The 13,191-nt window shown below is 47.6% G+C and overlaps 1 protein-coding gene across 1 annotated transcript in view; it reads right to left on the reverse strand.

Annotated features, from left to right (window-relative positions):
- Positions 1-13,191, reverse strand: part of AKAP13 (A-kinase anchoring protein 13) — a gene marked incomplete at its 5' end in the record, with an annotated part of 158,770 nt that overhangs the window by 90,109 nt on the left and 55,470 nt on the right. The window contains 2 exons of the mRNA XM_082488901.1: positions 2,994-3,070; positions 7,669-10,570. Of these exons, the coding sequence (XP_082345027.1) occupies positions 2,994-3,070; positions 7,669-10,570 (2,979 nt within the window). The remainder of the gene's footprint in view (positions 1-2,993; positions 3,071-7,668; positions 10,571-13,191) is intronic.

Below are 13,191 nucleotides of genomic sequence, written 5' to 3' on the forward strand. Positions count from 1 at the left end.
TTAATTAAAAACTAATTCATGCGGTAAAGGTAGGATGCATTAAATTCAATAGGAACTAACTAATGAAATTAATAAACACAATGAGAAGGCTATTTCCCAGTGAACCCTGTTTCTGGGGTCAGCCAGCTACAATTTGTCAGTCACAGGCTTAGACAACCGAAGCCGTCGGATGAACCCAGCAGTGCAACCTTATCCATCCTGCCACATCAAGACAAAGATTCAGCCAATAACGACACATCCCCCATTTCTGGGATCAACACAAGAAGGGAAACCTATCGGGGTACAGCTCACTTCAAACTGTTGCTTCACTTTCCTAACGCTGGAGCCACCAGGTGCCGTGTCTAAATTATTTTAATGTCCCAGTATGCAGAAGCCAAACCACATTTCTCAGCAGAGCTAAGAATCTAAAGTTATTCAATTTAAAAAATGCTAAAGTCTAATTTTAATAGATGACATCAAGTTATTGCCCCAGCTCTACTCAGGCAGGAAGATAAGGACCAGGGGAGTCTCCGGCAGGATGAGCACCCACCACCCAACATGGAAAGAGCTTGGGAAATTCTGGTTACAGAATCTCTATAGCTGAACAAATACAATCCCTGAGAAAACATTCTGGAGATTTAAGAAACAGTCACTTTAGAAACCCATTTTAATTGGAAAAAAAACAAAAACATTTTTCCATTATTTTCTTTTCAGTGCTTATAACCCTACAAATCATTATTTTCCTAAACATTTTTCAGCTGCAGCTTTTCCATGACATATTCAAAAGCCTCTCTCAGGCAAAGTCTTCCGAAGCGACTACAGGGGCAAGCATGTGCAATCTTAGACACAGAATACGAATGCAGCTAATTCTCAGCTTTCAGAAACCAAGTCGCGAGAAAGAATTTTTTCCCCCTTCTCTTTCCAGCGTGCTCAAGCTTACTGTCATTCAGCCTGATTGCACTATACAAGAAGTTGCACTTTTTAGGCTCCAAAACATTATTTTTTTTTTCAACAGTCTGCGCATAGAAACAGCTTTCCACATTGCATATTGATAAATAACATTGTGCAAAGTTCTCACCCGTAAACCGGGAGTTAATGCTGTCCCCAAGGTCCAAAGTTGCTGACAGCACTGGTGAGACTGCTAAATACCTGACCGGCTGCAAGCAACAGCATTTCTATTTGCAACAAGTTAAGAAAACCGCTTTTACTAACCACAAAATGGCTCTGTAATGAGAAGGCAATGAGCACCTGAAAGACTTCTGGCTACAAAAAAAAGTCAGCGCTAAATAAAGCAGGGACAGCACGTGGCAAGAGATGCACGCTCCGCGATGGCTTTCACCGGCCACCTCCCTAACCCAACCTACACGTGTGAATTAAGCTCTATTTATACGTCTTCCACTGATTATTTTTTTTTTTTAAATGACCTTAATATAGTGCAGTTGTTATTTTGTTTCTGTTGAACTTAGCAACAGGAAACCCTGTCAGTCCTGCAGCAAACTTTCCATTCCCCCCCCCCCCCCCCCCCCCCCCGGCACTCCCATTCCTGCACCAGAAAAGCCAGATTTATAAAAAGGTGTTTGACGGGGCGGGAGGGAGAGGAAGAAGAGATGAAAGCACACACACAAAAAATCAAAATGCCTGGGAAACATGCAAAATGGAAGCCAAATTCAATATGTTGCTCTTCTTTTTTTCCCCCCTGTTTGAAAGGAGAAGGCAGAGCCCTAATTTACATTTTCTAAAGACGGCTTACTTCACTACCAGACACCTAAGTATTAGTCATGAAAATTATTTTTAATAAAGGGTCGGTAAAAAAAAAAAATCATCAGCATCTTTACGCTCACGCATTCCAGTAACAAAAGACTTACTTATCAGCCACCACAAATTTTGGCTTGGAAAGTTATTCGCTCTCGTCCCTGGCTAACTCACGGAGCAAACAGCTACAGAAATTAAGCCTTAACTTGTTAAAACCAAAATAAACCTGATTTTATTACAAGCTTTGGCAAGACTGTTCTGCCGCCTAAAGAGCTTTACGGCGGGATGAGCAAAGTTTTTTTGGTGCTCCACCCTGCAATGTTAACTCATCCCCGCAATATTTTCTCTTTTAACAGCTTCACAATGGTACGCAAACACACAAACACAGCTGCACAACGGCAACGTGCACCAACACAGGCTGCGAGCAATTTCGCATTTACAAAACACTTTTCTTTTCAGGAAGAAGAAACAACATACAAAATATAAAAGCAAATGCAGGTAAGAAAGGTAATATTAAAACACCCAGATCCTGCTAAAGCAGAATATGCATTAGGGGCGATTTAAACCAAAATTACATTCCTGTTAAGCCAAATATTCACATCTCTTTTTTATTCATAGACGGTCCTTAAATATGGCAAAGCACGAGTAATGGAAAACAATGCCAACCGATTTCTGATGCCTGGCATGACCTTTTTAAATTGTTTCACCACCATGAGGAATAAGGAGTTTCCCCCCACATTTGATTCCTGTATGTATTCCCATTACTAATTTTTCTTCCAGCGAAGGCACAAGCGCTCCCAGCCGGAGATGCCTTCAGACCTCGGAGTCTGTGCACACACCAACACTGCTGGCAGCCCCGCTCCCCTCTGCCAAAAACTCCCCGGAGAGGGGATGGCGCGACTCCCCGGGACCACGGACGTGCGGAGACCTCGGAGGCGCTGCCAGCCCCCACGCAGCATCACCAACCCCAAACTACGCGGCACCACTTTTATCAAATTATATATACATCTTTTGGGTCAACCTCTATGTCACCCACCGAGACAAGTAAATGTGGCTTAATCCAGCAGCTGAAAAATGCATGGTCTAAAAAAGCCCCCGCTGTTTTTGAAAGGCTGAAACAAGGTCACGGTGATGGACGCAGCTCAGCTTTGCAAAGGTGACAGAGAGGAAACCAGCAGGTTAGGTGGCCGGCCGCAGCAGCGATGACGTTTCTTTAAAAAGCACAGAAAAAGACGAGGTGACAACGCATAAGTGGCACTTACCGCTTCCTCACGGGCAGCGCTCTCGTCACGGTCTTTCTGAAAATCCACCTCGTCTTCAGTTTTCATTTCCAACTTCCCTGTGAAAACAGAGGGTTCGCACAGGCAATTTAAAAACAAACTTCTCGCAGCCCTGCTGATATTCTTCTGTTTATTCAAACCAGTCTCCAAAAAAAAAAAAAAAATAAAAAGGGAAAGAAAAAGAAAACCCAACTCTAAAACCCCTTCAACAAGTCCACCTGACTTCCAACATCTGGTTTCATTCTCAACTTTGCTGCTTGTTTGTTATCAGTTTTACAACTATCATGTCTGGGACTGAAGGAAACTATGAAACAGCAGCAAATATAGGGTAAAACTCCTGAAAAAATCCGGTTTAACCTCTGAAAAGCTCTAGGTGAGGCTGAGCACATCTGCATGTATTTGCCCGTGTATTTCCTTGGCTCCCATTCATCTAGTTAAAGAACCACATTTTTTGCTGTTTTTCTTCTTCCCATAACCTGAAGATAACGCAAGAAACCAGCCTTGCCTTCTCTCAACGGGCATTTTAAGTGTTGAAAAAACAAATAAAAATCACAAGCTTCAAACACTCAGCCCACCTGCACTGCCTTACGGACGACGATGAGGTCCCTGGCCTAGGAAGGCAAACCCTTTTCTGCCGGAGTTGACGAAGTCCCAGCTGATTTTCCCCTTCCTCACGCTCCCATGATGGTGTCACCCCCGCAGCGGTACAAACATCATGTCCCAGGCTGCTTTCTCTGCCCAGCAAAGCTTTCGTTAGTCACCATTCCCTGGGGTTCCCTTCTGCGTACCTTTTCCTGGCATGAAGTCAACATCCTAATCCTCGTTCAACCCTACGCTAATGACCCTCATGACACACAGGATACTTTTAGAGGAGCCAAGTGATTTGACCGAAGCCACCCAGATAGAGAGTGGCTGTGTTAGGGCTAAACTCCTCTCTAATCCCGTTCCCTCTCTCATTTCTACTAAAAACAAACGCTGGATGGATGTCAATGCCTTCTTAAGGGCAAAGTGTGTTTGCAATGAGTTTACCCGTTTGGAAAGTTAGCAAGAGGAGCCCGCCGTCTTCACAGGGAGACTGCTGTAATGACCGTCACCAATGGCTTTCCATTGGCATTAAAGTTTACCCTTGATTTCGGGACAATCTGGTTTTGCAATGTTCTATTGGTAAACTAATCCAACATCACTAAATCAAACTGGCGTGATCTTGTCTCGATTAGGTGAGTTTGTGGGCAGACTCTCAGGAATCAGAGGTAATGCTACAAATTTCTGCGAGTCCCATGTGATGGCAAAGCAGAGATCACAGTCGTGATGAGGTCTGCTCGGGGTCATGATGGTTGAGATCACAGATCACTGTTGTGATGGTTGAGGTCTTGGTCCAAAGACAGAACACGCAAGGAAGAAACCTCTGGTGCACTGAGGACGGGAGAAGGAAGGGGTGTAAGTGACACACCATGTTGGGTAAGAACCGGAGGACGACAACATGACCCCTCAGGATGAAATTCAAGGGGACAACTTTTTGCTCTCAGCCATTTTTTCCCAAACTTCTAGTAAGAAACATATCCCAGACGAAATGCAATCACAGAGGTCTCTGGGGCACTGAGCACCTTATCACGTGTGTGGCATCATCAGTGACATTTGTTAGTGGTTCATCCTGCTGCTTTCCCAGGGGAAGGAAATTGTAGTAAGTGTTTTTCCATAGGGAAAATGCCATTGATGAGAATGAGGTAAAGACTGATAAAATTCAAAAGAAGTTGAAATTCTTCTGTCTGGCAACAAATGTTTTCTTTAAGTGCTGAGATCTACAAGAGGAACACTAGGGATACTTCTCCCAGGGGATGAGCTAGGGAGCAGTGATGACAGCATTTGTTAATTTAACATGCCAAACCCCAACCACACAACGCAACCTTGCTCGGGTTGCTTTCTGCCAAGAGCTGCATCTACTCGGAGGTGTTTTGCCAGCAGAGACACATGCCATTTCTTCTCTTCTTGGCCAGTCTGGCTACCGTGGTATGATTTCATATCCTACCTACCTGCTTTTTTAATGAGTAGCATATATCTGCCTGACTTGTAAATAATGTGCTGGAAGAACCCATTACTCAGCCATAGTGTAGTTCTGAGCCCAAAGCTAACAGCAGGAGGAGCTGCCTTATGAAAGCAGAATCTTCTAGCTTCATCACCTTCCTTCAGTGTTGGGATCAGTCACTAGATGTTTGTCTGGATAAGGCAATTACCCCTTTGAGGTCTGGGTTTTGAGGGTAGGCTGAGACTAAGAAGAGGCAATGAGATAAACAGGTATGTATTTGGGAGCAATTTCACAATATAAATAAAAAAATTAAAGAGCTCAATGATTTGGATTAATGGCAACAGCAATTACCAGACAGTTACATCTCTGATAAATTAGCATGACAATAAAACCCTGCGACCACACGTGCTTCTGAGAAGCGGCCTCGTGACGTGCACTTCCTTTGGGAAGGCTTTATTGTAGTCTATCAAAAAAAGATCTGATTCATTCTGCTGAGCACCGATGACTCCTGCCTGGCTACAAAATACTCGGTACAAACCCAGGCTGCCAGGGAAAACTCCCCAGCGCTGACACAGGAAAGAAGAATCAACACGAAGAACTGAAGGCTGCCACTGAACTAGTGCTCAAAACACGCTCCCCAAAGCTTAGACATCAGCATGAAGAATGTGCACAGCAATAATAAAAATAAACAATAAATCTGTTCTCTGGAATTACCGCCCTATCAGAGTTCTAGATGCTGCTTTATAGGAGGTGAATTTCAGAAATATTTCAAATAGTGAGCTTGGATTCATAGCAGTCGCTCGTCTAAGCTAGTATTTCATTTGGGCTTCCCTAACATTTTGCCTCAGAGCAATCCTAAAGTTCTTCAAGAGAAGATATTCCGGCTGAAATTTTGCTTTGTGCAGCATCCCATTGCAAATAAACATTTCTTCCTTATGGAGAGGTCAGACCATTGTATTCCAAGACCTTTTAGCCATTATGTATTTTAAATCAGTGACAGGATCACCTCCTTTCCATACCCTAACACACAATGACGCCTTAATATTACTTTCCCACTTCAGTCACTATCTTACAGGGCCATTTAATCCCTTCTCCTTTTTAAACCCAGCCTAGACAATGTCATGTCTCCCAAGAACCCAACCAGGGATAAAGACCTGGGCTGTGCGGACAGGGTTGGCAGAGCGGGGGGGTTCCCAGAAGAACGGAGCCGTGCCAGGTATTGTCCTACAGCCACTCCCGTCCTATTGCACTGTCGGTCTGTCGCAGCACTAAAATAGGTTCTTTCTGAAAACAGCTTTCTAACCCATCTTTAAATCTTTCTGCTTATTTACTAATGATGTCCTGCCTAATGTTCACTGGTTACTTCCCAACAAGTAAACTTTCTAAAACTCCTGAACTCGACGAAAAAAGGATTTGCCCCACCACTGCCTCCCCTCAAAAATCAATCCTTTCCCCCGCCCCCAGTTATTCTGCTATCACATAGCAGAACAAATCCTCCGCCATCACCCCATCCTGCACTTAGACTGAAGAAACAACTCCCGGCATTAAAGCAGTGAAATAGATTTATATCACGGCAGTTTTGGGCTTTTTTTTTTTTTAATCATTGAAATGGTTTGTTTGTTTGTTCGGTGCTGGGAAAGCAAAGAGGCACTGTATCATTTTCTCATAGCAAAGAAGAAAATGGCAACTGAAAAAGTTCAGCTGCTTCCGTTTAACAGCTGCCTGAACAGGTGGAATACAAAGACCAGATTAGCTCCATGCTCCAGTAGCAAGTTCACCTACGGTTTAATTACAAGCTGGAGAAAAGAACCCCTTTCTCTTTCATTCAATTTATCCCTTTATTCCCCTTTTCCGAGTTACCTGGTGACGTTTTCTATTAGCTCCTGTCGCACGAGACGTCTACGCTGTCCCCCAGGTCCCACCGCTCTCCCCCCTGACCACTCATCCGCGGGGAACGCTGGTCCCGCTTCCCAGCCAACGGCAGCAAGCAAAACTCATCCTCTGAGTTCCAGTACTGCTTAAACGCACTGGAAAACACCACTGGCGGCTCTGCCCGACAAAAAAAAAAGCTTTGCAGCCCGGAAAAGGCAGTGGGGGTAGGGCTCGCTGGGTTTTTTAAATGACCTAATACCGCCAATTAGGAAGTGGCTTTGTGCAGTTCGGAAGGACACTGGCAGCTGTTTCAAGCAGACGAGCAAAGAAAATGCCCTGTTGTACCCTCCGACTCCACGTTAGCAAAAAGAAAGGGAAGAAGCGAAGGAACAGCACTCAGCAAATAAACCCTCAGGCCCACATGAAAGCGTGTAACTTGAAGATTCAGTAATCCAAATAGTTCCCTCCCATTCATTCCTTCTCCATGGAGGATTCACCCGCTGGAAATTCCTCCGCACAAATTCACAGGAGATGATGTCCTGTCCTTACCCCCAGTGCCAGCCAAGCAACACGCATCTGAACTGAAAGTTTTAACATGTCACTTCGGATTTCTTCTTTCTCAAAAGAAGAACCCCAAACACCTACGCTTCCTCTGCAAGGCAGACCTCCTGCTCTTATTTCCCTTCCTTTGCTGCTGAGAGGCCAGAGGCACACCTACAAAGAAAAAAACTAGGAAGTAGGAAACCACCTGATTTTTCCTACCTGTAACAGGCTCAGCTCGTTGCACTGTCGGGCTGACGTTCCTCTTCTTTGTGGAGGAACTGAAATCCATTTCTCCATTAAGGCCGGCTCCCACATCCACTGCAGCCTGGGGCTCAAGCCCCACTTTTTCTGCGGCTGGTAATTCAGGGGAATAAGGTGTCTCTGCTGCGAAAACCACCGCATCAAAACTTTTTACCATTTTAGGAACTTTATCCAGCGAGGAGCCATCATCTGCCGAAACCAAACTCTTTACTCCCACATTTTCCAGTGACTCAACAGCATGTAAACGGCACGAACACGGCGAGAAGGGCGATCCGGGTACAGCCTGGCTTTGCTTTCCATCGGGCTCAGCCAAGACCTCCCCCTGAGCTGCTTGTGCAGCGGGACCAGCGTCGCTCTCGCCAGCCGGACAAACGGTGTCGGTGCTGGAGTCGCTGTCGCACGTGGGCTCTTCCGCGATGGGCTGAAGCGCTGCCCGGGGAAGCACGCTTTCCATATCCTCCTGCTCTGCCGGATACGCTGCAACCGGGGATATTGCCACCGGCCTTAACACTTCCTCACCCTCACAGGCATCGCTCGGGGCTCCCGCTTCTGAAGCATCCTTTAACTCAGGGGTGCTGCTGCACGGGGAGGTTCGCTGCTGGGTCTGACCGGGATCACGTTCTCGGTTCAGGCCTGCATCGGGACGAGGGTTGCTCCCCGCACCCGGTGACTCGCCTGCCGACGCGGGTCCGTGCATGGCGCCTTCTCCTGCCCCCACTGCCCTGGTCTCACAGGCTTCTTCGGCAGCCACCGTCCCTTCCGGCCCACCATCCACACCGCTGCCGCCTGCCGCAGGCCCCCCCTGAGCGCAGGCGGGGGGTTTCACAACAGAGGCAAGAAGTTCCTCCGACAAAACCTGCTCCCTGCCACTTGCACAAGCCTCCCCGTCAGGCTCAGCTTTGCCTCCTTCACCCTGCTGCGAGAGGCTCTGCTCCGGAGAGCCCTCGTCCCCCGCATGGTCCCCAGGCCAGCCGGCCCTGGCAGCTACCCTGCCATGCTCCCCGCCGCGCTGCCGGGCGAGCTCTGCCGAGCCTGCCGCCGCCACCGCTTCCTGGTTTTGTTTAGGTTCATTATGAATTTCAGAGGGTGTGCCTATTAAATTATCCTCCGCGCGGTCTGCGCCCTTGGCACACGGAGCCGATCCAGGGTCATTACTTTGCAGAGCTGCCTCCTGCCCGGGAGGTGCCACTGCAGCATCTCCCTCCGGACTCGCAGCCGGTCCCTCTCCTCCGGGCAGGGGAGCGAGGGGTTTCATCTCCCCGCTCAGCCCCTCCTGCTCCGAAGCACTTTCTGCTCCCTCTGCTTCGGTTTGTGCACGCTCTTTTTCTGCCGGGCATGTGCTCCCCTCCTCCGGAAGGAGCGATGCAGGCTCACTTTTGCTCTCTTGAGCAGCGTCCGGTTTTAAGCCGTCGCCCATTTCATCGTTAACGACAGTTTGATCAGCAGAAGGGCAGCAGCTAGCAACTTCCTGAGCTCCATCTGCAGAATCTGCACTTCCCCCATCTCCACTGCTGCTGGTATCAGTTCCTACTGGCCCCCCTTCAGGGGCTTCACGGCCTTCCATTGCTTCAGCCGCGTGTTCAGCGACCTTACCGCTCTCCTGGCAACACGCAGGTTCTGCACCTCTGTGATTAGATCCACCAACATCATCATTTTCAGGTTTAGCATCAGGGCCATCAGTTTCCACACTGTCTTCCAGCGAGGGCGAGCTGGATTTCCCATCTGTGCAACCTGCTTCCACCTGCCCTTCTCGCTCCTTGCTGCTGTGGATTTCCAAACCAGGACCAGGTTTTGATGCACACGCAGGAACCTTCACTCCATTCACTGCTGGCAATGCCGCCCTGGCACTCGCAGTGACATCCCGCTTCACTGAGACATGGGCATCACCTTGGCTTTCCAAGAAGCCACTGTTTGCCTGATCAGTGCATGAGTCCAATCCAGTCTCTTTGTTATCGCCAGTCTTGCAAAGGTCAACAGAGCCATCGCCAGTGCCACTGTCCGCATTCATACCATCGTGTGCCGGTACCACTCCCACATTTGCATCCTCTCCATCTGCACACTCAGTGCCATTAACACCACTGAGTAAGGGCTGAGCGGCACTGGCTGACTCTTCCTTCGCTGGCGATTGCTCTTCTAGGTTTGCAGTCCTCCTTTCACCGGCCTTAGCCATCCCATCCTCTACCTGCTGCCGGCCCGCAGCTCTCTCAGCCGCCCCTGTACAGTTCCTGCATTCAGTTTGGCCCATAGCCACATCCGCGCCCTCCAAGGAAGCCGGGGCTTCGCCTGCAGTTTCACCCCCAGTAACAGCACTGTCAGCCGCACGCTCCTCGGCAGCCTGCACCTCCTGATGGAGGCTATCTTTACTGCACAAACCGGCTTGGTCCAAACCAACGCCAGCAGATGTCATTCCAGCTTCCTCATTTGTATTTCCGCAGGATGGAAGATTTACGGCACCGTTCACGCTTGCACACGGGCTCACTGTGCGGTCCTCCTCATCTGATATAGTCCCAGAGCCTCGAGCAGGGGTTGGCCCCTCCTCTTCCTTTTTACTCAACGTCACTGTGTTTTTACTTTCACAGAAGCACTCCGGGCTCTTTGCATCCCCCAGGCTCAGCAAGTCATTTGGTGCATCATTAAAAGCTCCCAAGTTCCTGCTGCTGTATTTGTCCTCCTGGTGGGTTTGGTCCGAGAGCTGCCCGATGGCCAGGGGAACGAGATCAGATGGACTTTCCTGCATTCCTTCTCTTGCCATTTCTTCTGGGCTCTGAGAATTAGTGGCCAGGTGGCCATCTGGCTCCGCTCCTTTAGCACAACTGTCTCCAGAATCTCCCAGTATGGACTCTGTCTGCTGCCTTGAACTCTGCAAGAAGGGGGAAAACAAAACAAAACAAAAGATTATTTTGCTCTGTCACACATTTACACTGTATCCACCATCTACAAGATCTGTATCTACGTAAGCCTGTTTGATGCGATGCTCCTCCCTCTGTACCTCTACTTGCTGCCCCTTGGGACAATTACAAACTTACTTCAGTGGGTACTTTACCTATTGGTTTTGTTACACAGTAATACTGAAATTATTAGAATGACAGAAACGTTGGTTGGAAAGAGCATCTGGAGGTCATCTAGTCCAACCTCCTGCCTGAAGCTGGACTATCGCCAATGCAACATCAGGTCAACCATGACTTCATCTTGCCAAGTCCCTAAAATCTCCAATGATGGAGTATCCACCACCTCTCTGGGCAATCTGTTCCTACGCCACACCACCCTTCCATGAAGAAGTCTTTCCTAATGGCCAATCTGAACACCCCGAAGCTGAAATTTGTCCCTCTACCCCCTTGTTACACCATCTGCCACCACTGAGAAGTACTGCTATCTTTGTAATTGCTCTTCAAGCAGCTGTAGTCGTATTTCTTGAGTGCACTTAATTCAAGATCAGTAAACAGCAGAATTCAGTCTACCAAATAATGCAAATATATATCAGCCCAGTCCCAAAGGGCTCGAGCAAATGCCACCTAAAAGTAACTTCAGATCCCTGCCCGATGGCACCCCCCAGTTCTCAACAGCGTTGCTCAATTTTCTCTGTATTGATTGAAACGTTACTTCAGACCTGGGCATTGGCTGACGTTGTCCAAACACCACCACTTGTCTCCTTTTCCTAGGACTGAACTGATGATCCTCTCATCTATTCCTGAGAACTGCATGCATAATTAAATATCTGAAATTTACTTCCTAAATGGAAATAAAAGTTTGAAAACGATGACATACTATTAAAATTAATATGTGCATTATCATGGATCAGTAGCAATGTACTCAATTCCTCTCTACTCTGCATTCTCCCTCCAGAGCATCTGCTTTGTCAAGGATCCCCAAAGCTTTTATAGTTTGATACAATCAAACCTTCACTTAAAAAGAACTGTCTGTTTCAATACCTTCTTTTTTATTCTCTTTGCTGCATATCAATGTTCACATCTTAGAAAAATCAACTCGTTAAATTAACGAGCGACCTCAATCCTATAACGTACACCCCACAGAGCTCCCTTGATTTTCTGTGGCAGGCTGGAGGTTTTACACCATAAGCTTTCAGAGGTCACGCTGGTTTCTCAGTAAGTGCCTGAGACTCTCCACAAATACAAAACTCTAATGAACTACTTCAAAACCGTTAATTTTTGCATTTATTTGTAAATATACTCCAAAAAAGACATGCATCCTAGAAGCCTACCTTAAACAGGTCCCTGCAAAATTTAAGACTCGTTCTCAGAGAAATAGAATTTCATACTAAAAACGTCAGCTTAAATGCCCCTTTTCTTCCTGAATATTAAAACAGCCAATAAGTTAATTGATGCATCACAGGGAACTTCTGGGTATTGCGTATACAAATAGTGGCTAAAATCATCACTGCTGCCTTGAGGAGATTGCATTTACTCTTCTTTCCACACTCTGAGGTTTGCAAATGATGAGCACCGCCACTGAACCACAACGTACTTCTGGTGTTTGCCACGAATCTCCTATTTAAACTAATCCTGCTACCCAGCCCCGCTGCGTGCGGTCACCTGTGCCAGAGCTCCCCGCTTTTGAGGCATCCCAAACTAAGGTTAGCATCGGAGGCGGGCAGCACGGCACCTCCATCCATCGCGCAGCAGCGGGGATGGGATGCAGGGCTCCGCCCGCAGCGGTACCCACGGGCTGCAGCTATTTTTTTAACAAGGGCAAAAAACCAGGATGAAATGGCGTGCCAGCCGTCTGGTGGCTGTAAACCCCTCAGCAGAGCACAGAGACCGCACCGCTGGTTCCCAGCCAGGAGGCACAGACACAGACAACACAACCAGGACGGACAGACAGAGACAACAGCAACGCTTGGTTCCGAACAAGCAAGTTTTTCACAAGGAGAGCCGCGGCAGCCTCAGCATCCTCACAGTGAAGTCACTCTCCCGACAGCCTGAAAAATAGAGCCGCCCCCAAAGGAAGCCAACTGGCTTTTAACTGACCCGAAATGAACCTAAATGGAATAATTACAGGGCTGCTTTCCAAATTCAAATCAGATTAGATGTGAAGTGAAACAGTGCTGGAAAGAAAAAGTCTAAACATAGCCTTTTCTGATTTCATTGTCAGGCAAAATGTACCCATCTGGCATTCGCGGCAGCAAACAAGCAGCGAGCGGGATGTGCCAGCCGCGCTTTAGCGTCTTTGGATGGAAAGGGGAAGCGATTGCAGAGTTAGCCTGGGTTTGCCACTCATGCCACCAGTTCCTGTTGAGATCGAGAGTAACAAACACCTCAAGCGCTTAGGGAAGGGTGAAAACAGTTCAGGGCGGCCCATATCTCTGAACGTCCCCCCAGCCCACTGCCTGCAGACAACGATTCTCCCCTTCCTCAGGTAAAGGAACAAAACTACACTGTTATTTAGATCCCACACCTCTATAACGGCAGATGTATGAGCCGATGAAGGAACACCCACAAGCGATGCCAGCTGTGTAAGATGTGT

The sequence above is a fragment of the Vanellus vanellus genome (genome assembly GCF_965231255.1).
Source record: "Vanellus vanellus genome assembly, chromosome: 11".
Lineage (NCBI taxonomy): Eukaryota > Metazoa > Chordata > Aves > Charadriiformes > Charadriidae > Vanellus > Vanellus vanellus.